This window comes from Scardinius erythrophthalmus (assembly GCF_964197995.2).
Source record: "Scardinius erythrophthalmus genome assembly, chromosome: 14".
Classification (NCBI taxonomy): Eukaryota; Metazoa; Chordata; class Actinopteri; order Cypriniformes; family Leuciscidae; genus Scardinius; species Scardinius erythrophthalmus.
Genome location: NC_138234.1, coordinates 19892598 through 19918419, shown reverse-complemented (window position 1 = coordinate 19918419; position 25822 = coordinate 19892598). Strand labels below are relative to the sequence as shown.

The window sequence follows — 25822 nt, the reverse complement described above, 5'->3', positions numbered from 1 at the left end:
ACAGGCAGTCAAGGGCACTGCGGTTCCAAACATACAATAATTTAGTTTTTCTTGCTTATTTTAACTTCTGTTATAGCAAAATTAATATAAAAAGCATAGTTGTAATGAAGGACTAATGACTAAACTAATGATCTAGAAATGTTGTAAACATCGTTTTGTTTGACTGCTCACTTCCTGTCCATAAATTTCTTATTAGTATTAGAGTGAATCTCAAGAAAATTTGCCATGGTCATGTTTTACTCAAAAGTCAATATGTATATATATATATTATATATACATATGTGTGTATGTGTGTGTGTGTGGGCATGTGTGTGTGTGTGTGTGTGTGTGTGTGTGTGTCTAATATATACATATAATGCATTTGGCTTTTTAGTATAATGCATTAGGCTCAATTTTTGCAAATCATTTCTTTACAATATTGACTATAATAATAAATATTAAATATTAATTATAATAATAATTGCTTTATATAATATAAGACTGTTAGTTCTTTAGTTATTTTTTTCTTTAGTTTATTCATATTTATTATATTCATATATTAAGGCGAGACACGGCAGGCAAAAACATACATTTTTTATGCAGTGGTCAGTTTTGAGATTTTGGGCTAGTTTACTCCTTCAGTATGTGTTCTTTCAAGCTGCTATAAAGAAAACGTTGAAAATATACATTAAGATGTTTATTTTATTACATTTTGTTTACTTGCGGCAGTAAGTTTCTCCCGAATTTACCAGGAAGTTAGTATTCCAACGCGACACGCCGAGCTCCGTCTGTTTACTGAAGTCTGTCATGACCGGTATCATTGTGAAGCTCTGAGTCTCCTGCACAACGCTATGTAACCCAAATATGGGCATTTCCTTTCTATCAGTAACCAATTGTGAATGTCCAAAGGGGGATTTAAAGTTAACGACGATTTCTCATTTAGAGCTATTTAAATCTTTAACTGCCGTTTTCTCAAAATGATTTTTTTGCGTTTTTTTTTGTCATTCTCCAGTACAAACATCTCAGCCTATGTAGCACCTGTGTACACCAAACTTTCCAGTTATACACTTAGCAGTATTCTGAAGATATTTTCAGAGGGATTTGTTAATAAATCATTCCTGGCCTGATTTATGTGACATTTTAATCAAAAAAATATGGTGAAAATCTATTTTTTATGGCTATGGACAGTATATTTTGATTTCCTAAGTAATGAAAGTATATATCCTGAAATCCCTCTGAGTTTTTATTTTCATCTTGTGTGTAAACAAAATGAAAAAAGAATTTTACACCTGGATTTATCATATGTTCAGATCTATCTACCGAAAATATATGCAAAATCGTGCATATTTAATGAGATAATGCCTAATTTGCATAATTGAACATACAAATTTCTAAAACTTGTAATACATTTTTTTTATATACTTGTGTAAGTAATCAACTGAGGAAGCTTCATGGTGATATCTATTATTTGAAAATTTTACCCTATTCACCTGTAGTGTCTCGCCTAAAAAAAAAAAAAAAAAATATATATATATATATATATATATATATATATATTTTTTTTTTTTTTTATATATATATATATATATATTTTTTTTTTTTTTATTTTTTTTTTGGTGAAATAACCCACACACATTCTTGAAAGATCTTTTTGTAAGAATCATCCACAAGTATGTTTTTTTTTTTTTCTAGTGTGTGTGCTGGCCTGGGTTTCGTCTGAAAAACGACGGCAGGACTTGCATCGACGTGGATGAATGTTCCGAGAACTTTCCCTGCAGTCACCAGTGCATCAACACCTACGGATCTTTTCACTGCCTGTGTGCCGACGGGTACCAGCGTCCCGCCAGTAACCCGCACAGCTGCAGGTCTCTCTCAGGTACGTCTGCTCCATTCAGCAGCACAGGTGTGAATTAGCTCCTGTGGACCCTCACAAAGATTTTAGTGTCATATTTGCACAGAAACACCCCACACACCGAGAACACACATACTGAACACACTTGTTGAGACTTATATTTAGAGGAAAGCAACAGGAGGTTGAAGACAATTAGTTCTTCAGCTGGAGATGAGCTCTGATGGGCTAAGAGCAGATCCAGGTGTGACATATGGCATCTGCCTCGAGTTATTTACAGCATAAAAGAAAGACACTCATTTAGTGCTTGCTCACAAACACCACTGACATGCAAAGAAGCCAGTAACAAGGGAGAGCGTTGCTATATAGAGTGACGATATTGCATTGCAATAGGTAGCACTTCAAAGTCAACAGCAAATCAAAACTAGTTAGCACACTATTTGTAATTGAAAGGGTTTAATGACAATATATTGTTATGGCTACACTTAAAATAGTTACAAAATAGACGTATGAGATGATAATAACTTATACCATTCATTTTACCCAGCATATATGTAAAATGTTAAAAGAGATAGAGAGAGAGTAAGAGAAAAAGTAAAAAGGCAGAGTGAGAGAGCCCCAAGAAAGGGACCCAGAGAATAAGAGAGCCAGAGCATAAAAGAGACAGAGCAAGAGTTACAATCTTCTTTTATCCTTTACTTGACCATGTGAATTTAACCCAAATGTGAGATTTTCAAACTGACCAATCAGATAATTACAACTTCCCCCACCATACTAAAGGTGTGACAATTCACAGACCCCTGAAGTACACACATCTTGATCTTGGCCTACAGGCCTTGATCCCTATCAGCTTCTCTGTGCCTTTAGGAACTCCAAATGGTCACTGGGGAAAGAGGGGGAGGAAAACAGTAAAGAACTGTTGTCCTTGTTCATTTCAAATATCGTGGATAATTTTCAATACCATGTTTTTTGGACATGCTAATATCATATGAGTCATTCTACAAAACAAGATCTATGAATTTGGAAGGAAAAATGCTGGGACAAGCCAAAAAAAAAAAAAACATTAATTCATAGACCTTGTTTTGTACTGTGTATATATATATGTTTATTTACACACAGAAGGATGATCGTTCATAGAATGATCCACAGTATTTTTTTGAATTATCATAGTATATATCAAATACCATGGTATTACCATCTGAAACCATCTCTGTACCATGGTACCATCGCAGTACTTTTCTGTCAGTGTCTCTCCTTCACAGACATGCGCCTATAAGCACTCACACACACAGGCATACTCAAGTAATAAAGCTCTGTTAGGGAATGACTGACATGTCTAAGTCCCAGTCTTGACAGGAAGTGGATGTTCAAGTGTTGGCAGCTAACAGGAAATCGATTTCAAGTCATCAAACTGAAGTTGCAGTCGTGTCTTGCAGCCAGAATAATCCATAGAGCAACACAAACACTTATTAAAAGGCTTTTTAAAGTATTTGAAATCCAAGTATATCCATACAACAGAATATTACGAATTCCAAAGTACTTTTTTATTCACTTATAGTCACAGAGGATTAAAGTAAGACAATGTTTTGTGGGTAACAAGTATTAATTGCATTTTATATATATATATACAATGAGGAAAATAAGTATTTGAACACCCTGCTATTTTGCAAGTTCTCCCACTTGGAAATCATGGAGGGGTCTGAAATTGTCATCGTAGGTGCATGTCCACTGTGAGAGACATAATCTAAAAAAAAAATCCAGAAATCACAATATATGATTTTTTAACTATTTATTTGTATGATACAGCTGCAAATAAGTATTTGAACACCTGTCTATCAGCTAGAATTCTGACCCTCAAAGACCTGTTAGTCTGCCTTTAAAATGTCCACCTCCACTCCATTTATTATCCTAAATTATTATCCTTTATGCACCTGTTTGAGGTCGTTAGCTGCATAAAGACACCTGTCCACCCCATACAATCAGTAAGAATTCAACTACTAACATGGCCAAGACCAAAGAGCTGTCCAAAGACACTAGAGACAAAATTGTACACCTCCACAAGGCTGGAAAGGGCTACGGGGAAATTGCCAAGCAGCTTGGTGAAAAAAGGTCCACTGTTGGAGCAATCATTAGAAAATGGAAGAAGCTAAACATGACTGTCAATCTCCCTCGGACTGGGGCTCCATGCAAGATCTCACCTCGTGGGGTCTCAATGATCCTAAGAAAGGTGAGAAATCAGCCCAGAACTACACGGGAGGAGCTGGTCAATGACCTGAAAAGAGCTGGGACCACCGTTTCCAAGGTTACTGTTGGTAATACACTAAGACGTCATGGTTTGAAATCATGCATGGCATGGACGGTTCCCATGCTTAAACCAGCACATGTCAAGGCCCGTCTTAAGTTTGCCAATGACCATTTGGATGATCCAGAGGAGTCATGGGAGAAAGTCATGTGGTCAGATGAGACCAAAATAGAACTTTTTGGTCATAATTCCACTAAACGTGTTTGGAGGAAGAAGAATGATGAGTACCATCCCAAGAACACCATCACTACTGTGAAGCATGGGGGTGGTAGCATCATGCTTTGGGGGTGTTTTTCTGCACATGGGACAGGGCGACTGCACTGTATTAAGGAGAGAATGACCGGGGCCATGTATTGCGAGATTTTGGGGAACAACCTCCTTCCCTCAGTTAGAGCATTGAAGATGGGTCGAGGCTGGGTCTTCCAACATGACAATGACCCGAAGCACACAGCCAGGATAACCAAGGAGTGGCTCTGTAAGAAGCATATCAAGGTTCTGGTGTGGCCTAGCCAGTCTCCAGACCTAAACCCAATAGAGAATCTTTGGAGGGAGCTCAAACTCCGTGTTTCTCAGTGACAGTCCAGAAACCTGACTGATCTAGAGAAGATCTGTGTGGAGGAGTGGGCCAAAATCCCTCCTGCAGTGTGTGCAAACCTGGTGAAAAACTACAGGAAACGTTTGACCTCTGTAATTGCAAACAAAGGCTACTGTACCAAATATTAACATTGATTTTCTCAGGTGTTCAAATACTTATTTGCAGCTGTATCACACAAATAAATAGTTAAAAAATCATACATTGTGATTTCTGGATTTTTTTTTTTTTTAGATTATGTCTCTCACAGTGGACATGTACCTACGATGACAATTTCAGACCCCTCCATGATTTCTAAGTGGGAGAACTTGCAAAATAGCAGGGTGTTCAAATACTTATTTTCCTCACTGTATATATATATATATATATATATATATATATATATATATATATATACACACAACACTACTGGTCAAAAGTTTTAGATCGGTAAGATTTTTTTATGTTTTTAAAAGTCTCTTCTGCTCACCAAGGCTGCATTTATTTGATAAAAAGCAATAAAAAAAGTATTGTTGTGAAATATTATGACAGTTTAAAATGACTGTTTTCTATTTTAATATATTTTAAAATGTAATTTATTCATCAGATGAAAGGTGAATTTTCAACATCATTACTCCAGTCTTCAGTGTCACATGATCCTTCAGAAATCATTCTAATATGCTGATTTTATGCTCAAAAAACATTCATTATTATTTTCAATGTTGAAAACAGTTGTGTACAATTTTTTTCCAAAATTCTTTGATGAATAGAAAGTTCAAAAGAACAGCATTTATTTAAAATAGAATATTTTCTAACATTATAAATGTCTTTACTGTAACTTTGATCAGTTTAACTCATCCTTGATGAACAAAAGTATTGATTTATTTTATTTATTTCCCCCAAACATAAAATTAAAATTCTTACTGACCCCAAACCTTTGAACGGTAGTGTTTAATGTTACAAAAGCTTTCCATTTCAGACAAATGCTGTTCTTTTCAACTTTCTATTCATCATAGCATCATGAAATAAAAATGTAAATAACTGTTTTCAACATTGATAATAATCATAAATGTTTCTTGAGCATCAAATCATCATATTAGAATGATTTCTGAAGGATCATGTGACACTGAAGACTGGAGTAATGATGCTGAAAATTTAGGTTTGATCACAGGAATAAATTACACTTAAATATATATTCACATAGAAAACAGCTGGTTTAAATTGCAATAATATTTCACAATATGACTGTTTTTGTTTGTATTTTTAATCAAATAAATGCAGCCTTGGTGAGCAGAAGAGACTTCTTTTAAAAACATAAAAAATCTCACCGATCTAAAACTTTTGACCGGTAGTGTGTATATATGTATATATATATATATATATATATATATATATATATATATATATATATTGTTTGAAGAAGAAGAAGAAATATTTTGGGGGAAATGTTTTATATTGCATTATCTTTTTCTCTCTCTTTTCCAGCGGAGGAGCCTTTTCTTATTCTTGCTGACCACCATGAAATCAGAAAAATCAGTCTGGATGGATCGAACTACACTCTTCTTAAACAGGTATGACAAGTAAAGCTCTCTGAAACAACTTTCTTCTTGTACAATTGTTAAAAATCTCTTCTAATTGTCATTTTTGTGCTCACAGATGCCATCCAGTTTAGATTAAACTCATTAGTGTGTTCCCATAACTCCATATTCCCATGTAATTTCATAAAAATACACATGCTCAGAGCATATGGAGATTAATGTAGACATACCATCCAAATGCTCAGAGGGAAGTACAGTATCAAGAGCCACCTGTGATGCTTTATAGAAATTCACAAGCTCAGCTTGAGTCTGAAACAGCGTTTTAGACTCTTGATTGGCGTGGATATAGACGCCTGGGAATATTTGCACGCGGAAAAGGTCATATTGTGACTGGAATCATAACTATTCCTTCTTAAATGATCATGAAAAAGTGTAAATTATGGCTCCTTTAATCATTCCTAGCTGGTAAATATATCATCACCGTAGTTGATACACAATCAGTTATAGTCTTTAAATCTGTATGAAGCCCCTTGTCAGTGCAAAAGGAATCGTGACGGATATGGCTTTGAAGGGACCGTCGGATAAGAACCCCTCTCATGGCCCGTGTGTGAAGAGATTGAGCGGCTTGCTATCGAAGGAGTAGTTAAAAATGCACGCTTGGGTTGATTCATCAGTCAGAGACTCCATCAGTTTGATTTAAAAGGTCTAGTCCAGCAAATTAGATCTGAACGCGGCGGGTGGTTTTGAGACAACGAGGCAGAGCGACAGGAGAATGTGAGAGACCCCTACTGAGAAAGTGATTGGCTCCGGTCTTAGCAGTGCATGATGGGAAGTTTCTGTCAGACGGAGGAAGTCTCGCTCTTATTTTTAACGAATGTAGGGAAAATAAAAAGCCAATGAGACAGGTATCGAGAAAGCGGCTAGATGATGCTATAATGAGTCTTGGACTTGCTGTTTGATGTTTTTTATTTATTAATTTTTATTCAATTTTGAATGGTAGTTTGAATGGATTTGATGGATTTGAAAACATCAAATGATTCAGAGACGTGGCCTAGCAAATAGTAATAGTCTCATTGTAAACTTCTCCATCAGTTTCTGTCCTCTTTATACTTGCTTTCTCTTCAATTTTATTAAATTAAATTATTAATAAATTACATTATTATATTATAACACAATTTATTGAGTGCTATTACATTTGGAGCATTTAAATTCATTTAATAATTGAAAGTTTTTTTGTAAAAAATGGTAGACAGTGAACAGAAAAACTGGAAACATTTTAATGAAATTACATGAAGCTCTAAAACCTTATCTAAAATCAAATAAAAATAAATGATTTCTAATTTCCATTAATACAAAGTTAATAGTTATGTTCAGTGATATTGTAGTATTATTTATATACTATTATATTATTTATTATTAATTTGAATTAGCATTTACTTTGATATTTTAATTCCAGTTTAAGTTTTAGTAATTTTATGTGCTTTGTCATTTTGTTAGTTTTCATTTATAAAATATTTATATTTAGTCTTCTATAGCTTACTTATTTTCCTTCAGTTACTGTAGTTGTCAATTGTCATTTTTTAAGTTTTAGTTTTTCATCTAATATTTATATTTTAAAGTTTTTATTAAAGACGAATGGCCTGGATCTCTCTATTTCAATATTATTCTTCAGGTGAAGTGCAAAGTGAGAATGTATCCACTATTCAAAAAAAAAATATATATATATATATATTTTTTTTTTATACCCTTACTGAGTCTCTCTTTAAAATCCCATATGTCAATCTCACACTTTGACTGTCTCTCTCTCTTTGTCTTTCTCTCTCTGCAGGGACTCAGTAATGTCATCTCTCTAGACTTTGACTACAGGAAAGAGTTGATCTATTGGATTGACACTAGCAGACCCAGCGGACGCCGAATAAACAGAATGCGCCTGAATGGAAGTGACCTCAAGGTACATCCATGAGAATGTGTGTGTGTGTTTGTGCTAAATTTACTCTTGAAATCACCAAGAATTGCCCAGATTGACATATGCAAATACCCTCTGCCCCTGGGTAAATTTGATTCACGTCACCTCTTTACGGGGGCAATTTATATTGTGTAATTGATGGATTCCAATAGGGAAAAAGCAGACACTTTCGCATTACTCCAACAAATAAATAAAAGCTTATTTGATTTTTTTTTCCCCCCTTTCTAAGAATAACTGGTATTTCTGGTATGAAATGAGCCAGGTTTGCAATGACAGACAGTGCAATGTGTGTATGTGTGAGGGTGTATGTCTACTCACTTCACTTCATCAATGCCCTTGTGTATATTACTCAGGGCAGAAAACGGGCATAGTGTGCCAGCCTTGCCCTGCTGGGCCGCCAGAGCTCGTTATGTTTAATATCGAGCCATAATGGCTCATTAAGCTTGATTGAACTTTGGATCTTGAACTGATTTATGATAGTTTGCTATAGTACAGAGAGAAAAGACAGAGAGAGAGAGACCTTCTGCGAAGGCAATGAAGTTAGGTGATAAAAGCCACTCTCAATGTTAGAGTTAAAGGCAAAATGAATCCACAATAGATAATGGGGCTTTTTTTCATAGGACATTGATGAAAAGAATATGATAAATATATAAAACAAAAGATTCAGAGAGTGATTCAAAGACATTGCTGGGGTAGTTTGCATTGCTTGGTAAAAAAAAAAAAATGCTCTTGGCAAATGCTTGCAAATGTGTTTAGAATTTATTTTTTTTTTTTTTTTTTTTTATTCTTCACATTTTGTCGGCCAAAATGTGTGTGCAGTTTTAATGGTTTCATCTAAAATTGCTTACTTCCTTACTATATAGTAGTCCAAAAACAGACAAAAGTAGTATATTTCCGAATTCACAGTACTCATAAAAGAGTAGGCAAAAAGCACCCTGATGACCTACTACTTCCGCCGAGATTCTGAAGTGTGCATTTGATGGACACTTTACTTTCCCATGATGCCACGGGAGAGGATGAATGGGGGGCATAAATCATTACCTGATTTGCATACCACATTTTTTGGAAAATAAGTGACATTTTTTAAATTAAATTCCTAAATAATGTAAAATACCGGTAAATAAAACTTACAGCATGATAAACCGTGTAAACATATATTTTCGTTCACCCTACTCCACAACAAATTCTTTAAATTTAACGGTATTCAGAACAGAACCGGAATGAAAAATTTAAGTATAAAACAAAAATAAATTATAGTGACATTCATTATAAACAACTTTTACTATATACGGCAAGCCCAGACAAATTTATTTAAATCGAAACTGAAACTATTCAAATGAACTTGGGCTTATGTACCTCTCTCACTCAGCACAAATGCTTACCATTAATCGCATTACACAAGTCTTTGGAATACATGTCGCAGAATGTTTTAGATGATAAACGTGACATGTTTTAGAAAATACAGTAATTGCTTCTAAATCGTCATAGAATCTGGTGCTAAAACATCATAGAGAGCAGGTGCAAATAATTGACTTCACATAATTGTATTCATCAATCTTGTTGCTATTTGTTGCTTTCCCAGTTCAAAATTATATCCACTTTCACCCCGTGGTGTATTCCTAACATTCACCTGAAGATGCTAGTTTTCCTGATGAGCACAGCATCTAGAAAACCTGTGATGTCAAAATTCATCACTGCTAGGCTAGTTTTAATTAGCGCTGATGGTACAGCCCAGTCTGAGGCAAAATGTCTTTAATGTTCATCTCTAATGTTCATCAGCTTGCTGAATGTTACTCTTACTCTTAAAGCGCTAGGCAGGGGGCACCAGCAACCAAGAGCGAAAATGATTAAAAGCACGGGATTGTCTGCCAGCTGGGAAGAGTATTGTTTATGCCAAACAGGCAGTTTCTGTGATCAGTATGAGAAGTGAAATGATGTGAAGTGCATTTTTTTGTGTAAAACTTCTTCATTTTGGAACTATTCTTGTAATTTTCTGGGAGTTTGAAGTTCCGTTAATGAGCAGTTATGTAGCCTGCTGATAATTAGCAATGTTGACTTTTATTTGTTTTGTTCGAGAAAACATAGACTACATTTTATCCAACGTTTATGACTTTATCGTTGCAGTCGAACGCTGGCTAATGTGCTGGCTAACTGCCGTTCTTAGCAAGTGAGTGCCAGAATTGGGATTATAACACACATTTTTTTGTTTGTTTTTTGTTTGTTTTCCTTTATTCTGTTAAATAGTAGCATTCTACTACTCTTCTTGATTCTACTTACTTTTAGAAGCAAGCAAAATACAGCTGCATCTCACACTTGCCATTCTGAGCTTTTCTTCCAGGAAGCCTTTGTTCCCTGTGGCAAAAGCTGTGGATAAGTCCATGAGAATAACCAGCCAAAAGAGACCAACTGTGCTTGACTGGTGTTTTCTCAGGTGGTTCACAGGACTTCAGTCCCCAGTGCTCTCGCTGTCGACTGGATAGGCAAGAACTTGTACTGGTGTGACGGCGAGAGAAAGACCCTAGAGGTGGCGAAAGCTAATGGACTCTACCCGACCGTACTGCTGAGGTCAGGATTGAGAAATCCAACCGCTCTGGCTCTCGACTCTCTGATGGGGTAAATGATGCTTAATATTGCTTAACCCTCTGGGGACCAAGAACGCGCCGGCGCGTTTTGCTCGTTTTTTTTTTTTTTCAATGAAAATAAACACTAAATGCTCTGTTAATTTTGATCTTTCATTTTCGTGTAATACATCAATCGATCCTGTTCAGTTTCTATTTTTTTTCTGTATACTCACAATAAAAATAAAGTGTTTTGCTTTTTGACAAATAAAGAAAAATTAACATGATGCGATTTCTCCCTTCTCTCTGTCAGTAAACTCCCATTTGAAACGCGTTCGAAAATGATCTATAACTCCGCGAAAATTCAGTCAAACAGACAAACAGACCCACGGGCATAAAGCTTGAGATCGCATCTGTTAAATGAAGTCATTTATATAAAAAACAAATATTCTCAGCTTCTGTAATCTGTATAAAAAGAGAGCGAATCCAGTCGAGCTCATTACGAGATCATTCACAGTAATGTGACCACTCCCCGCAGAGCGCGTGCTATTCAAACGCAAATTCTGAGGGGTGTGAAACGCCCACATCAGCTGTAAACAAAGCGCGTCGCGATCGAGTGAGGCATAATATAGCCTACCTTATGGAGAAAAGATTCCTCAGAACAGTGCTGATATGAGGAGCAATATCTCCTGATATGAGGAGCAGATCCCGCTGAGTAGTGAGGTAGGCTGTTTTCTTTTCTCACGTGTGGAATAACGTTATGGAATAACGTTAGTGTAGGCCTATGCAAACCGCAAAAAGATGAATCGCATTTCTATAATATGACTCGCCTTTTTGTGAGATGAATGTAGGGGACATATTTGTAAAGACTGTTTAGCCTAAATATGAATCGCGCGTCTGTGTGTGAAAGAATAAACTGCTTTGCTATAGCCTACTGAGATGAGTAAAAATCGAATGGAATAATATTGTTATGTTGAAATAAAATGTATTTGTATAATCAACGTATTAAACTGCAAAAAAAAATACTATTTTTGTCAAAAATAAATTCATAGACTAAGATGTTAGATGTTCCAATGTTGGCTATATTCAAACTAATGAATACATATGATAAAATGTAGGCCTATAATCTTTTTTTTTATATATATAGGCTATATATATATAAAGAAAGAGTACAGTTGAAATATTGTTGAAATTGTAATTATTGTTGTAATTGTAACATTTTTAATAAAATAGTAAAACATATTTACAAGAGAGATGTAAGCGAAATCTTAAATGGTCAATATAAGTCTTCTAAATACATCTTTTGTCCTTCCATTGTGGCTCAGTCAGTGTCACACCTGAATGAATGGCTAATTATGCAGAGTCATTATTCAGAGTGGGTGGGACACCTTAATCTAAGGTGTAAACTACTCCTCCCCCTCGCATATTGCCTTTCCAAGCAAAACCTGTTTTACACCATTTAAATCAATGTATTTTTTTTTGTGAACGATAAAGCAAGACTATTTTTACATCATTTTAAAGCTAGAACTAAAAGGGAAAACATCCATTAGTCAAAAGTCTTGTGGACACATATTTAATATGTGTTTTGTGTTCTTAATTCAGCAACTTTCATTTTAATTTTTTCCAATAACCACGCATAAACATTATTCTCTTAAAAATACAAACATCTACATACACGTTGCTCGCATATTATGGTAGCCCTGTTTGTGCTATATAGAGTGAATTTACACCTTTGCCATTAACATGTTTATAATTAACTGAAAAAAGCACAAATGTCAAGGCATGTCAGAACATCTCAAGGACCCCAAAAACAGCTTGGTCCCCAGAGGGTTAAGATCCGCAAACCCACGATACCTTTAAGAAGTATTGCATATTTTAAAGCCACATTTATTCCCATTGGGCCTTAGATATGTGTTCTGGATCGACTGCTGCGAGCAGTCCCAAATTGGACGGATCGGGATGGACGGCAACAAGCCACGTGTCATAATTGATACAGAAATACGTGCTCCCTCAGCCTTGACCATTGACCACATCAACAAAAGGATCTACTGGGCTGATGAGAACCATATCTTATTTTCGAATATGGATGGGACAAAAAGACACAAAGGTAAGCGTTGTCTCGCCTCGTATCAAATCTCATCTTATCTCGAATTGTCCTCGATAAGATTCTCTTAATTCCAATTTCCAGTCCCCATCAAGGACATAGGTGGCGTAACCGGTCTCGCATTGTTTGAGGACTTCATCTACTGGAGCGACCAGAAGTCGAAAACCCTCAGTCGCTCTCACAAGACGTTCGGCGGCCAATATACTGAACTCCTCAGCTCCTGGCAGACCATTCGAGACATTAAAGTCTACCATCCGCTCCGACAGCCTGACGGTATTACAGCAAGAAACTCTTCTGTCAGCTTGGATAAGTCTTCAGGGCTTAGAGTCAGGACTTTCATGTTGTTTTGGGCTTGTTTTTTTATTGTTTGTTGTTTGTCCTCAGTGCCAAAGCATCAGTGTCAGGTGACTAATGGAGGGTGCAGTCACCTATGCCTTCTTTCCCCTGGTGGGGGATACAAGTGTGCCTGCCCTACACACTTCTACCTGGCAAACGACAACAAAACCTGTCTGTCTAACTGCACCGCTAGCCAGGTGTGACTTACTAATTACTTCAGGAGCCTGGATTTCACTGTAGCTCAACTACTCTTGGCACCACTTTCACCTACCAATTATATCCAGTGTGCTACTCAATGAATAGTTATTCAAAAGATTATTTCTCTGTGTGTAGTTCCGTTGTGGTACGGATGAGTGTATTCCCTTCTGGTGGAAATGCGACACAGTGGACGACTGCGGAGACGGATCCGACGAGCCGGCAGATTGCCGTAAGTAACCAAACATGGTGGCAAACCGCAAAACTGAGCAATACCAGTGAAAAATACGTTGTTATAGCACATTGTAGTGTTGTTACAACTCACAATCTAGTAAGCTGCCTACCTAGAGAGCTTTTTAAGGGATAGTTGGAGAGGTTTATATTACTTGTATGTACACTACCTCACAAGGCATTTTCAGACAAAAGACATTTTGACATTTTGCAAGCTAGGCATAAGACCAATCATGCCTATCATGTATTTCATTCAGTAATGTTAAGCCTAATCGAAAATGTACTGTTTTACAGTGTGTTAATGTTGCGTTATTATCTTAACAACATGCTAACATCGCACTCTGTTGGAATCGGTTCTGATTTGCTTCTTTGTTGGTAGTAGACAGCGAGAAAAGCTCTCAAGGTTGAGATTGTTAACAGAAAGGAAAATGTGAATCTTTAAGTGACTCCACAATCAATCACCATTTCTTTAAACTCAGCTGAAAGAAAGAAATCCTTTAGACACTTGAGGCATTTCTTTCATGAGTTGAGAACAGGAACATCTTTTTGTCAAAACTTATTCCTGAAATTTTCATTGCCGGTTCATGGAGCGGTTATTTTTGAATAAAGATTAGTCTGTCATCAAGGTTATATTCAAGTGTATTGCATATCCCATTGAGTGAGTCATTTGTAATTTAGCAGGGCTTCTTTGATTGAGAGGTGAATTGTCTAATTTACTGCAAAGAGCTGCACAAATGGATCAGGTCGTAAAGAAGTTGGTATCTCAACTAGCAGTTTATTGTATGTTGAGATGCTATAGAGATGTCAAGGCTGACATCAAACAAAAGACATTTGCATGTGTTCCAGGAGAAAAATTTCTTTCTGTACAATGTGTCTTGCTTTTTGTCTCTGTCTTTCAACTTTGTTTCGCTCATTTAGCTGAGGGGTTGCTCATTTACTTGTTTATTCATTTGTTCTTTGTTCTTACTTTGTTCGTTTTGTGTGTCTGTTCATTCGTTCATTCTCTGTTTTGCTGTCTTTCAATTGTTCTGTTTGTTTGTTTTCTCACTCTTTGCTTTTTTGTTTATTTGTTCATTCTGTTTGTCTGTCTTGGAATATTTATGCATGTCTGTGCATGTCATTTGTTTATTTATTTGTTTATTCGCTTGTTTGTTCTGACATTTTTTTGTTTGTTTGTTCATTTACTCAGTCTGTTCGTTATCTTTCAACCTTTTTGTCTTCATTTCATGTAGTCTTAGTTTTGTTTGTCTTTCTGTCTTTCATTTTAAACTTTTATTTGTTTTTTGTTTTTTTGTCTTACCTTTTCTGTCTTTCTTTTATTTATTTTTACCCTCTTTTTTGTTTGCTTGTTTATTGTTTATATTTCTTTCTTTCTTTCTTTCTTTCTTTCTTTCTTTCTTTCTTTCTTTCTTTCTTTCTTTCTTTCTTTCTTTCTTTCTTTCTTTTGTGTATTTACCCATTCATTCACTTATTCTTTGTTTTATTTGACTTGTTCATTCAGTCATTATGTGTTCTTTCTTCATTACATTTGTTTTGTTCGTTATTTTCCTTTCTTTCAACCTTTCTTTCAACCTTTCTTTTGTTTGTTTGTTTATTTATTTGTTGTTTCTTTCGCTTGCAGCGGAATTTAAATGCCAACCCGGAAGGTTCCAGTGCGGAACGGGTTTGTGTGCCCTCCCTCCCTTCATCTGTGATGGAGAGAATGACTGCGGAGACAACTCAGATGAAGCCAACTGTGGTAATTATAGATTGATGGATGTATAAATGGAGACCAAGCATAATGGCGTATGATGTACAAAGATTGTTTGCATATGCTTTCAGACTCCTATATCTGCCTGTCTGGCCAGTTTAAGTGCACACAGAGACAGAAATGCATCCCCATAAACCTGCGCTGTAACGGACAAGACGACTGCGGAGATGGTGAAGATGAAACTGATTGCCGTAAGAGACAATAGGACTCCTTCTTTCTCTCTTTCAGGTTTGAAGTGGACCGACCGTGAACGCCAGTTGTTTGCATTTTCGCTTGTTCCTTAAAAAACCTCAGCAACGCTAGATTTCGCTTCAAATCTCTTTGTGTATGTCCTCAGAATGTATTTATTGGCCTGTGAAGGTCAAACTCTGACAGATTCAACAAAATGTTTGAAAAGTTTGAATCAGTTTATGAGCCTGGTAAACCTTGCCGGAAGTTTTATTTTGCTTTCTGATTACTTTCCGGCAGAGTGCTTTAGATGCAATTACTTGAAGGAAATGTAGGACTCTGACAGCAAGAAGAAAGGAGTGAAATGAGTAAAGAGAAAGCAATGTAGACTTGCTAACCAGGAAGCTTAGAAGCTATCTTGTGTCACCTTCAAAAATCAAGCAGGAGTAATCGTTACTTTCTACGATGGTGTTCGAATCCTTGTCCAAATGCAAGTCTTATTTTAGGTGGCAGTATAGAAGGAGGAGACTGGCAGAAGTTAATACTCTCGCTCAGATCAGAATCCTTCATTTGAAGCCACAGCAGGGGCCTAATTTCTCACTCCTCCCCGGAGTCGAGCATCTGGCTGGGTTTTGATAAGACGCCCGGCTCTGGTACGCCCCTTATGGGGGAGCGAAGAAGAGAAGCTGTCTGTCTTCTCCGAGAGAGAATCAGAAAGATAGAAGTTAAAAACGAGGAAAATCATTAACAGCATTGCATGGGACGGAGCCTGGAGGGTCCCCAGAACTCTAAGAGGCTTTTGAGGGGGTCTGACAGTCTCTTGGATCCAGGGGAGCTGAGCTCAGCCCAGGGCACTGATTAGCCAAACAGAGGGAGGGTTTAACAGGGATAATCGCATATGGAGCATGGCATTAGAGGCCGGCTTTAGACCTCCCCCCTCCAAGGAGGGAGAGCGCTGTGGGTCAGGATTGCCGCTTGTACCGCCGGGAATGCCGGATCTAGGCTTAGCTTAGCGCTCTGAAAACAGAGATGTGAGGGGAAAGAAACTATGGTTAGTTAGACCACCTGGGCACAATCTTGTTTGACTTGTTTTATTATGAATTAATCATGCTTTGCAATGTTTAAGAAATTAATCCAGGCGAACCTTACAAAAACTCTCCTGGGATATGTTTTATATTTGAGCCACAATTTAACCTCAAATTCAAAAGAAAGCAAGCAATAACATGCATTATGTAGAAAATAATGGCCATGTTGATGTAGCGATATATCATTATGTAATTAAAAGAAAAAAACACGATAAAGTTACAAGCACCACTAACTTCTCAAGGAGCGAGTGTTTAACAATGCCGAGAGTGTTGTGTTTTTCCATTTTAACAGTCAGCACCAAAAAACCCTCTCTAAGAAATCCTTACTCTTAATTCCTCTCATTTAAAGCTTCACCGCTACAGCCATCAAAGCAGCACTTGTGTGCAAATTCACCTCCTTATATACAATCAATTGCAAGACAATCACTGTCGGACTTCAAACCACCTGCTGCGAGCAATGTTCCTGCTATTACGCACAATCCATGAGTTTATTTCTGAGGTGTTGTGGGGAGATTAAAAGACCGCATTCTATAGTATCTTACTGATTCTTTATGGTTCTACTCCCTCCTGGTGTTTCAAAAAGTGTTGAGTAGAATAAAGGCTCAGCAACTTTCGAATACGAATTGAGATTATTCATCTTCTCAAAGTTTTGATCACATGATGTCCTTATTTCTCCAGCCGAGAACACTTGCTCGCCGTCCCAGTTTCAATGTAAGACCACAATGCACTGCATCTCCAAGCTGTGGGTGTGCGACGAGGACCCCGACTGCGCCGACGGCTCGGACGAGGCCAACTGCGGTGAGTCCGTCGACGTCATTACCTCACGCTCATCATCACGTCCAGAAATATCCCTGTTAAAATGCAGTGCAATTTTCTGCAAGTCAAAACTCCTAAAACATTCCATTTGCTTTAATTTTGCACCGACTGTTTACCCAGAGGGCTGACTCAGATGAATAAAGATAGCTTTCATAACAGAGTTCTTGGAGTTCTAACTCTAATCTTGAGGTTTTGTGGATAAGCTAGTGCGCTAAGAGACGTTTTGCCGAAAACTGTCCAACCAAGTGCTAATGTGTTCTCAGGGCGAGGGTTGTCAGGTTGCATTGTGTTTGCTTTATGAGCAGCTAACCGATTAGCCTTCTCCGTCGGGCCCAGAATGGAACATTTAGTGTACCATAATTATGCAGATTCTTTGGTTTTTCTCAGTTTTTAAAAAGCAGTGTTCCTCTGTAATGAGAACTGGATTCAAGTAAAGCAGCCGCTTTGGCTTGTAGACAAAGTGTATTGTTCTGGGGAAAAGGTTCAATGATTGGATGTTGCTCCTTGAGAAGTATCAACTTTAACTTGATGCATAGTGCTAAACTGTAGATTTGAAACTCATGCTTTTCCCCATTATTTTTGAATCACGGAAGCTACACCAGATATTTTGCCAAGAGATCTCTATTTATTATTTTTATACATGTGTCAGACAGAAAGAAACATGCATATAAGAATACGGCTACATGAGAGGTGGTCTTCATTCCAGATTTCTCTGTTCCCCATTTCTCTATCCCCTCACCCCTCATCATGCCAGCTGTAAATGGTTTCTTGGTGTTTCTCTTTCCTTACCCCCTCCTTCCTCTCACCTCGTCATGCCTCGATGTTTCTCTGAGTCAGTACAGTAAAGATTGAGCTTATATACACCACTCTGGGACGTACTACTTCCTTGTAAGGTAGAAAAACATGAGAAAAACATGTTGCTTATGTTTAAAAATAGAATGTGTACCTCATGCTTACACATGGTACAATCCACTTTCCATATTAAGAAACTATCCTTCTGAGTATACATTTGTGGTACATTTACATCAGTTTAAACATTCATTTCCTTGTAAAGAACAACCAACTGTACACATTTGATGTATCATCATCATTGGAACATCTCTGCTCAGTGAACGGTACATTGCACACATACCTCTAGCAAAATATATAACTCTCCCATATCTCTCATCAACACACATATACAACTGACTCTGACTCACAAAATACATTATGAAATTATTATGAAAATGAATAAAGAAAAATAATACAAAAAAATTACATTAAACAGTCATTTTTTGTCTTCATAAACTAATGATGTGATACTTTAATAAACATAAAAATACATGCCACACATAAATATTGTGTAATATCTTTTTAGTTTGTAATTATTTACTATGAATAATTTGAAAATAAAAATTAAACTATATTACAACTATTTTAAAAACGATACAATAAAATAGTATAACTATCATATTTCAAATGTAATCATTTCAATAAAATAATGATTTTTATAATGATAATTATTTTGTGGCAATTTATTTTTTGTTAGTCTTCACGTTATTGCTAGTAATGTCTCTCAATTCAGGTTTGTAATGGCAAGTACAGTATGTGGCATCTTGCCGTGACAAATTGTCTTGTAAATTGTTTTAACTTTATATCAATCCGAAATACTTTTCATAAGTGCTGTCCATTTTGTGTCCAGCACTGATTCTTACCATTTACCTCTCCAAGGGAACACTCTGGCTTTCATTACAGGGAACATTTAGTGCACCGCAAGAAGAATATTAGCTGAAGTTTGTGATTTTGCCTTTTGGGACTTTCAAGAAAGTTTTCCACTGCAGAATTCTTCTTTAAAGCATATCAAAGCTTTCTTAGTCACCAAAATATACATTTAAATGATATATTATACATAAAGCTGCCTGGTAGGGTACAATGAGATGAAAATGCACTGCAAAATTGTGTGTATATATATATATATATATATATATATATATATATATATATATATATATATATATATATATATATATATATATATATATATATATATATATATATATATATACACACAATTTTGTTATGTTTAAAGTTACATGTTATGTTTAAAGTTGTTATGTTATTCCTGTCATAAAGTTTTTATTTAAAATATTTTTTTTATTTTTTTATAACTGTATACTTTAACATTACAATATATTAATTTGTTTTATTTAAGAATAACCCTCAAAAGGCTTTAGTCCTCAATGAGGTTATTTTCTTCTGTAACGATGATTGCTTCTCCGTGTGCGCTGGAATAACGTACGGAAATCCTACGGAATTAAATCTTGGACGATATTGTTATTGTGGAAGATGTATTTCCCTAGGTGCTAAACACATTGTGCACTTTATATCATTGAGAGGATATAATGGAATATTCACATTTACCCAGCATAATACTGTATTGATCTTTAAACATGAGGATCTTTTCTAAGTGCTGAATGTCTATAAGCTGAGTGGAGCTTCATCTTCTAAATAATCAATAACTTACTTACATCTCATTGAAAACAAGTCATTTCCTAACAAGATATTAAGATGAAAAGCATTCACGGGTGAATGCATGAGATTCAAAGAAGACATCAATAGGGCGTATTGATAGGTTGACTGAGATGGAAAGGGGACCAGGACTTTTAATGGACATCGACATTGGAAATGATTTTTCTTGATTAGAATCCAGGGCTCTTGAGACATTTTTTTCTTTCTTTCTTTTTCTCTGTAATTTCGCATAGTATTTAAAATAATTAATTGAAATATTGGCTTTTTTTATTATTAAATAATTATTAAAGTAATCAGACAAATTATGTAAATATGATATTATTGTTAAATATTAATTATTGATAAATGTTATTATATTTTATATTTCAGTAATTTTGAGTATAATTTTGGATTTTGTATCTTTTAGATTTTTAGTAAATGTAAATTGTATTAATTTTTTAGGTTTTAGCCTTACTAAAATGTAAATGATACAAAATGGTATTAGCATCAGTCATTTAAAAATATTTAATACAATTATTATTATTATTATTAGTAGTAGTAGTAGTAGTATTGTTGTTATTTTAAGTACTATTACTAATTATTCACATATTAAAAAATGTAGAAATGTTGATGTATTAGTAGTAATAATAATAATAAAAATATTACTTGTATTGTTCTAATAATTAATCAAATATTTTATTGAAATAAAAAAATGTTTCAGCTTATACTAGTTTTAGCCTATACTAATTTAAAATAATTAAAATATTCCAACTAATTATTCAAACATTTAATTATTATTAAATATTACCTATATAATATTAATAATAATAATAATAATTAGTATTAGTATTACTATTATAAAATGTCTCAAAATATTGATTAATTCACGTTAATGATTTTTATTTATATGTATTATTATTAGTAGTAGTAGTAATAATAAAAAAATATATAATATATTTGATTGTTCTAATAAAAAAAGTCTAAAATAAATATTAAATTTTAGCCTAAACTACAGTATAAACAAAATATAATAGCATTTTTTTATCACCTTCTCTCTTAATTAGTCATTGAAAAATGCATATTACATAATACATGCATACATACTTAATTTAGTACATATTACTACAAATAATTTAGTTTTTCCATTTGTATCTACAGGTTGTATTAAGAGGGTTATGACTGTCCTAATTCAAAAACATGTTTTTATTATTTAGTTTTGCATTAGTTTATTGTAGTAGGTTTGTAATCAGAAGAGGTTTTTTTTCTTTTCATTGTGTTCCTGCACATTACTGCATTGCTCATGCATTGGTTGCTCTGGCTTGAATGACTGAGAGCTGGTTGGATGTGTTTTCCTGTGTCACAACTAAAGTTCCTAATTAATGTTGTTTCAGAAGAATGGATCATTGGATTGAGCTCTCATGAAACATTCAGTATGCTGCCTCGCTCTGACGTATTGAACACCGCTCTTATTTTGTTGGATGTGGCCTCTCACATCACAGCATGATCCTATTTATTTATTTTGAATTATTCACCATGATCTGCCTCACGTTGGCAGCACATCGGTGCAATCTAATTAGCCAAACAATGAATTCATAAAACATATATTGGAATAATCATTCTCTATTTAGTTATAATGAGCAAATCTCTCTAATTTTACCAACCTGAAGGTGATTTGAGCCCTAAAGCCATATTGGGGACAAATCTTAATATTCCAGCAGTGTTCTTGTCAAATTAAAATTCTCTTAATGTCATTTTAAATCGGGGAATTAGCACTCAAACACAGCATTGTGATTGTCAATTAATCATGCATTATGTTCTCATCATCTCTCAAGATAGTTGGATTAGTCGTCGCCGACATTCAGATGAGGGGAAATTGCATTCCTGATTTCCTGTCCTCAAACGAGCTCGGATTAGCATGTTGATTATTTTAGAAAAAGGAGGGGGGGGGGCAAAGAGTGTTAGATTTATGGTAAAAACCTGGCAGTTTGCCAGAAAAACATTAAACGTTAGTAAACATTTACTAATAAAATATTGATATACCAATCTAAGTGATAAGCTGAAAACTATCACCATCACAAAAATCCTAATTTTCTATGAAATAATTTAAATTGAATTACATTTAAATTAAAATTAATTAAATTGAAGTGTTTTACAGTCTGAATATTGTGGGGGAATTATTATTTTTTTTTAAGCAAAACATTATAGTTTAGTTTATCTATGCTAGTTCAGGATCCCTATTTTTTTTACACAGTAACATTAAGGAGGAAATTCAAATGGACTCCTTGTTTGTTTGTGTATGCAGATGAGAAGACATGCGGACCGCATGAATTTCGCTGCAAGGACAACAACTGTATACCGGACCACTGGAGGTGTGACGGCCAGAGCGACTGCAGCGACAATTCAGACGAGGAGAACTGCAGTACGTGCTTCTCATTTAACTTTTACAATGTTATGCTGTGAATAGTTTAACAAACACTTCCTCTGCAGATGATGCTGTCCATAACTTCAAAAACATTAGGAAAAACTAAAGAAAGCAACACAAGTTTGGTGGAGTTTATTCAAATTGTTGAATGAAAATCCAAATGTGTTTCATTTATATTGTTTGTATTTTGTTTTGCTGGTGTGTTTTGTTAAGTGTAATTGCGTTGTGATGTGTAATGTTTAGTTTAGTTTCATTGTTTTGTTGAATTGTTGTCTTGTTTAGTTTTGTTGTTTTGTTTTGTTTTGATGTGCTGTTGTTTAGTTTTGTTGCACTGTGTTTAGTTTCACTGTTTAGTTGTTTAGTTTAGTTTTGTTGTGCTGTTTAGTTTCACTGTTTAGTTTAGTTTTGTTGTGCTGTGTTTAGTTTCACTGTTTAGTTTAGTTTTGTTGTGCTGTGTTTAGTTTCACTGTTTAGTTTACTTTTGTTGTGCTGTGTTTAGTTTCACTGTTTAGTTTAGTTTTGTTGTGCTGTGTTTAGTTTCATTGTTTCATTGTTTAGTTTTGTTGTGCTGTGTTGTTTAGTTTCACTGTTTTGTTGTGCCGTGTTTAGTTTCACTGTTGTTGTTTAGATAAGTTTTGTTGTGCTGTTGTTTAGTTTTTGTTGTTTAGTTTTGTTGTGCTTTGCTTTGTTTAGTTTCACTCTTTAGTTGTCTAGTTTAGTTTTGTTGTGCTGTGTTTAGTTTCACTGTTTAGTTGTTTAGTTTAGATTTGTTATGCTTTGTTTAGTTTCACCGCTTCGTTGTTTAGTTTTGTTGTGCTGTTGTTTAGTTTCATGGTTTTGTTGTTTAGTTTAGATTTGTTGTGCTGTTGTTTAGTTTGTTTTGTTGGTTCGTTTAGTTTTGTTGTGCTGTGTTTAGTTTCACTGCTTCATTGTTTAGTTTAGTTGTGCTTTGTTTAGTTTCACGGTTTTGTTGTTTAGTTTAGATTTGTTGTGCTGTTGTTTAGTTTGTTTTGTTGTTTCGTTTAGTTTTGTTGTGCTGTGTTTAGTTTCACTGCTTCATTGTTTAGTTTAGTTGTGCTGTGTTTAGTTTCACTGTTTTGTTGTTCAGTTTAAATTTGTTGTGGTGTTGTTTAGTTTGTTTTGTTGTTTAGTTTAGTTTTGTTGTGCTGTGTTTAGTTTCACGGTTTTGTTGTTTAGTTTAGTTTTGTTGTGTTGTGTTGTTTAGTTTCACGGTTTTGTTGTTCAGTTTAGGTTTGTTGTGCTGTTGTTTAGTTTGTTTTGTTGTTTTGTTTAGTTTTGTTGTGCTGTTTAGTTTCACCGCTTCATTGTTTAGTTTAAGTTTGGTGTGCTGTTTAGTTTCACTATTTTGTTTAGTTTTGTTATGCTGTGTTTAGTTTCACTGTTTTGTCGTTTTGTTTTGTTAAGCAGTGTTAAGTTTACTTGTGCTGTTTAGATAATTGCATTGTGCTATGTTGTTATTTTAAATGGTGTTTTGAGTTTTTTCGCTTAATTTAGTTACATTGTGTTGTTATTTTGTTTCATTGTTCTGTGTAGTTTAGATTTGCTTCGTTGTGCTGTTCTGTTTGGTTGTGTGTTGTTTAGATGTTTAGTTTTGCTTACTTCATTGTGCTGTATTGTTTAGATTTAGTTTAATTGTGCATTTTTTTGTAATTCAGGCTAGTTGTTTCACTCTGCTCTGTTTAGTGTAGTTTCATTGTGCGGTTTTGTTATTTAGTTTAGTTTCATTGTGCTGTTGTGTTTACTATAATTCAGTTTAATGCAGCTATCATGCCACAATCTGCTTGTCGTCTTTGACATCTGAGTGCTTTAAATACATGCAGCTTTCACATATTCCTCTTATCACGCTTGGCAACTAGACATACTGTACTACACAGCAGGGTTTCTGAAAACAGCAAAATTGGATTTATATCACGCTCCGCAGTGTGTGCCACATAGATGTTGGGTCTACAGAGAGAGACTTATAAGCTAGGGTGATGTGTCTGTGTGTGGCAGTGTGCGAGTCATCTTTTTATTTAGTACATGAGTTTCAAACAGTGTCCAAATGTGCTTCATCATTGCGCTCTTGAGTGTGTGTGTGACTGTTGTCTCAGATCTCCATGTTTATTCCCTATTTCGTTCCCTGATGTCTGGGTCATTATGTTGACACAGAACAATACTCCACTAGTCAAAGAGCGCCTGAAGCCCAGTGGATCTCATCACACTTCAACTGCGTCTCGAGCCTCTTGCCTCATACTTTCAAACGCGAGTGTGAGAGAATGAGATTGCCTGTTGATTGCTGTGGAAGTTTATGTGTCGGCCGAGGTAGTGATTATATCAATTTTCCTGAAATGCAGACAGGTATTTTTCTTGTCTTCTTGGTACGTTGCTAACTAGCGTCCACTGGAGTGCAGCTGTATGTTTTTGTCAGCTCTGTGACGTTGATTGACAGTTTAGCGGAGGATGTGTCCCACTGAATGGCAGAATCGATCTCTCACCCTGATCTGCAATTTGTTTTTAATGGTTGCGGTCCTGTTGCTCCCGGCGTCGGCTCCCGTGATAAACAGCGATGCTTGTTTGCCATCGCTGTGGTTTGTTTTTTCTCCATGTTGTGGCGTGAGCTCTGTCCATTCATTTACTAGATTACTGAGCCTCTGCCATCATTTCTTCAAAGTTTGATGATGTGAGTCACACTCATTCTTGCAGAAGAAAACATGAGCACGATTGCCACCTCAATGATACTGCTTCCCTTTTCTTTTCTGTTCCTTTTCTGCTGTTCCACCTTAACTGCTCTTTCTCTTCTGTTTTACCTTTAGTTCCTTTTCCTTTTTTTTTCCTTTTCATTTTATTCCATTTTCCCTTCCCCTTCCTATTCCCCTTCCTCTTCCTAGTGATCATCCTTTTCCCCTTCCTTTTCCAATCAGTTTTTTTTTTCCTTTACTGCATTTTACTTTACATTTCCTTTCTTTTTAGTTTTATAATTATTATTTTAGAATTATTTACATTTATTTTACATTTTCTTCCATCCTCCTTCCCTTTTCTTTTCCACTCTCTATTCTCTTTCACCTTCCTTTTCCGTCAAATCATTCTCTTCCCCTCCTGTTTCCCATCTGTTTTTCCATTACTTCCTTTACTTTCTCATTTCCTTGCTTTTTCCTGTTCTTCCTGTTTTTCTTTCTTTCTTTCTTTCTTTCTTTCTTTCTTTCTTTCTTTCTTTCTTTCTTTCTTTCTTTCTTTCTTTCTTTCTTTCTTTCTTTTTTTCTTTCTTTCTTTCTTTCATTTGTATCCTCCTTTGTTATTTTTCCATTCATTGTTTGCCTCACTTTTTGTTCGTGTTTTTTTTTTCTGTCATTCATTCGTTTGCTTATTTGTTTGTTCTGTAAGTTTTTTTTAATTCAAAGGTAATTCATACATGTTCTTCCTTTTTTTCTGTATTGTAATTCTGTTGGTCTGTCTTTCTTTTGTTTG

General features: G+C 35.3%; 1 protein-coding gene across 1 annotated transcript in view; it reads left to right on the top strand.

Moving 5' to 3' along the window:
• Positions 1-25822, top strand: part of lrp1ba (low density lipoprotein receptor-related protein 1Ba) — a 204136-nt gene that overhangs the window by 134509 nt on the left and 43805 nt on the right. The window contains exons 54-65 of the mRNA XM_081385187.1: positions 1672-1855; positions 6187-6272; positions 8068-8190; positions 10637-10818; positions 12671-12870; positions 12952-13140; positions 13252-13400; positions 13537-13630; positions 15251-15367; positions 15451-15570; positions 17311-17430; positions 22238-22354. Of these exons, the coding sequence (XP_081241313.1) occupies positions 1672-1855; positions 6187-6272; positions 8068-8190; positions 10637-10818; positions 12671-12870; positions 12952-13140; positions 13252-13400; positions 13537-13630; positions 15251-15367; positions 15451-15570; positions 17311-17430; positions 22238-22354 (1681 nt within the window). The remainder of the gene's footprint in view (positions 1-1671; positions 1856-6186; positions 6273-8067; positions 8191-10636; positions 10819-12670; positions 12871-12951; positions 13141-13251; positions 13401-13536; positions 13631-15250; positions 15368-15450; positions 15571-17310; positions 17431-22237; positions 22355-25822) is intronic.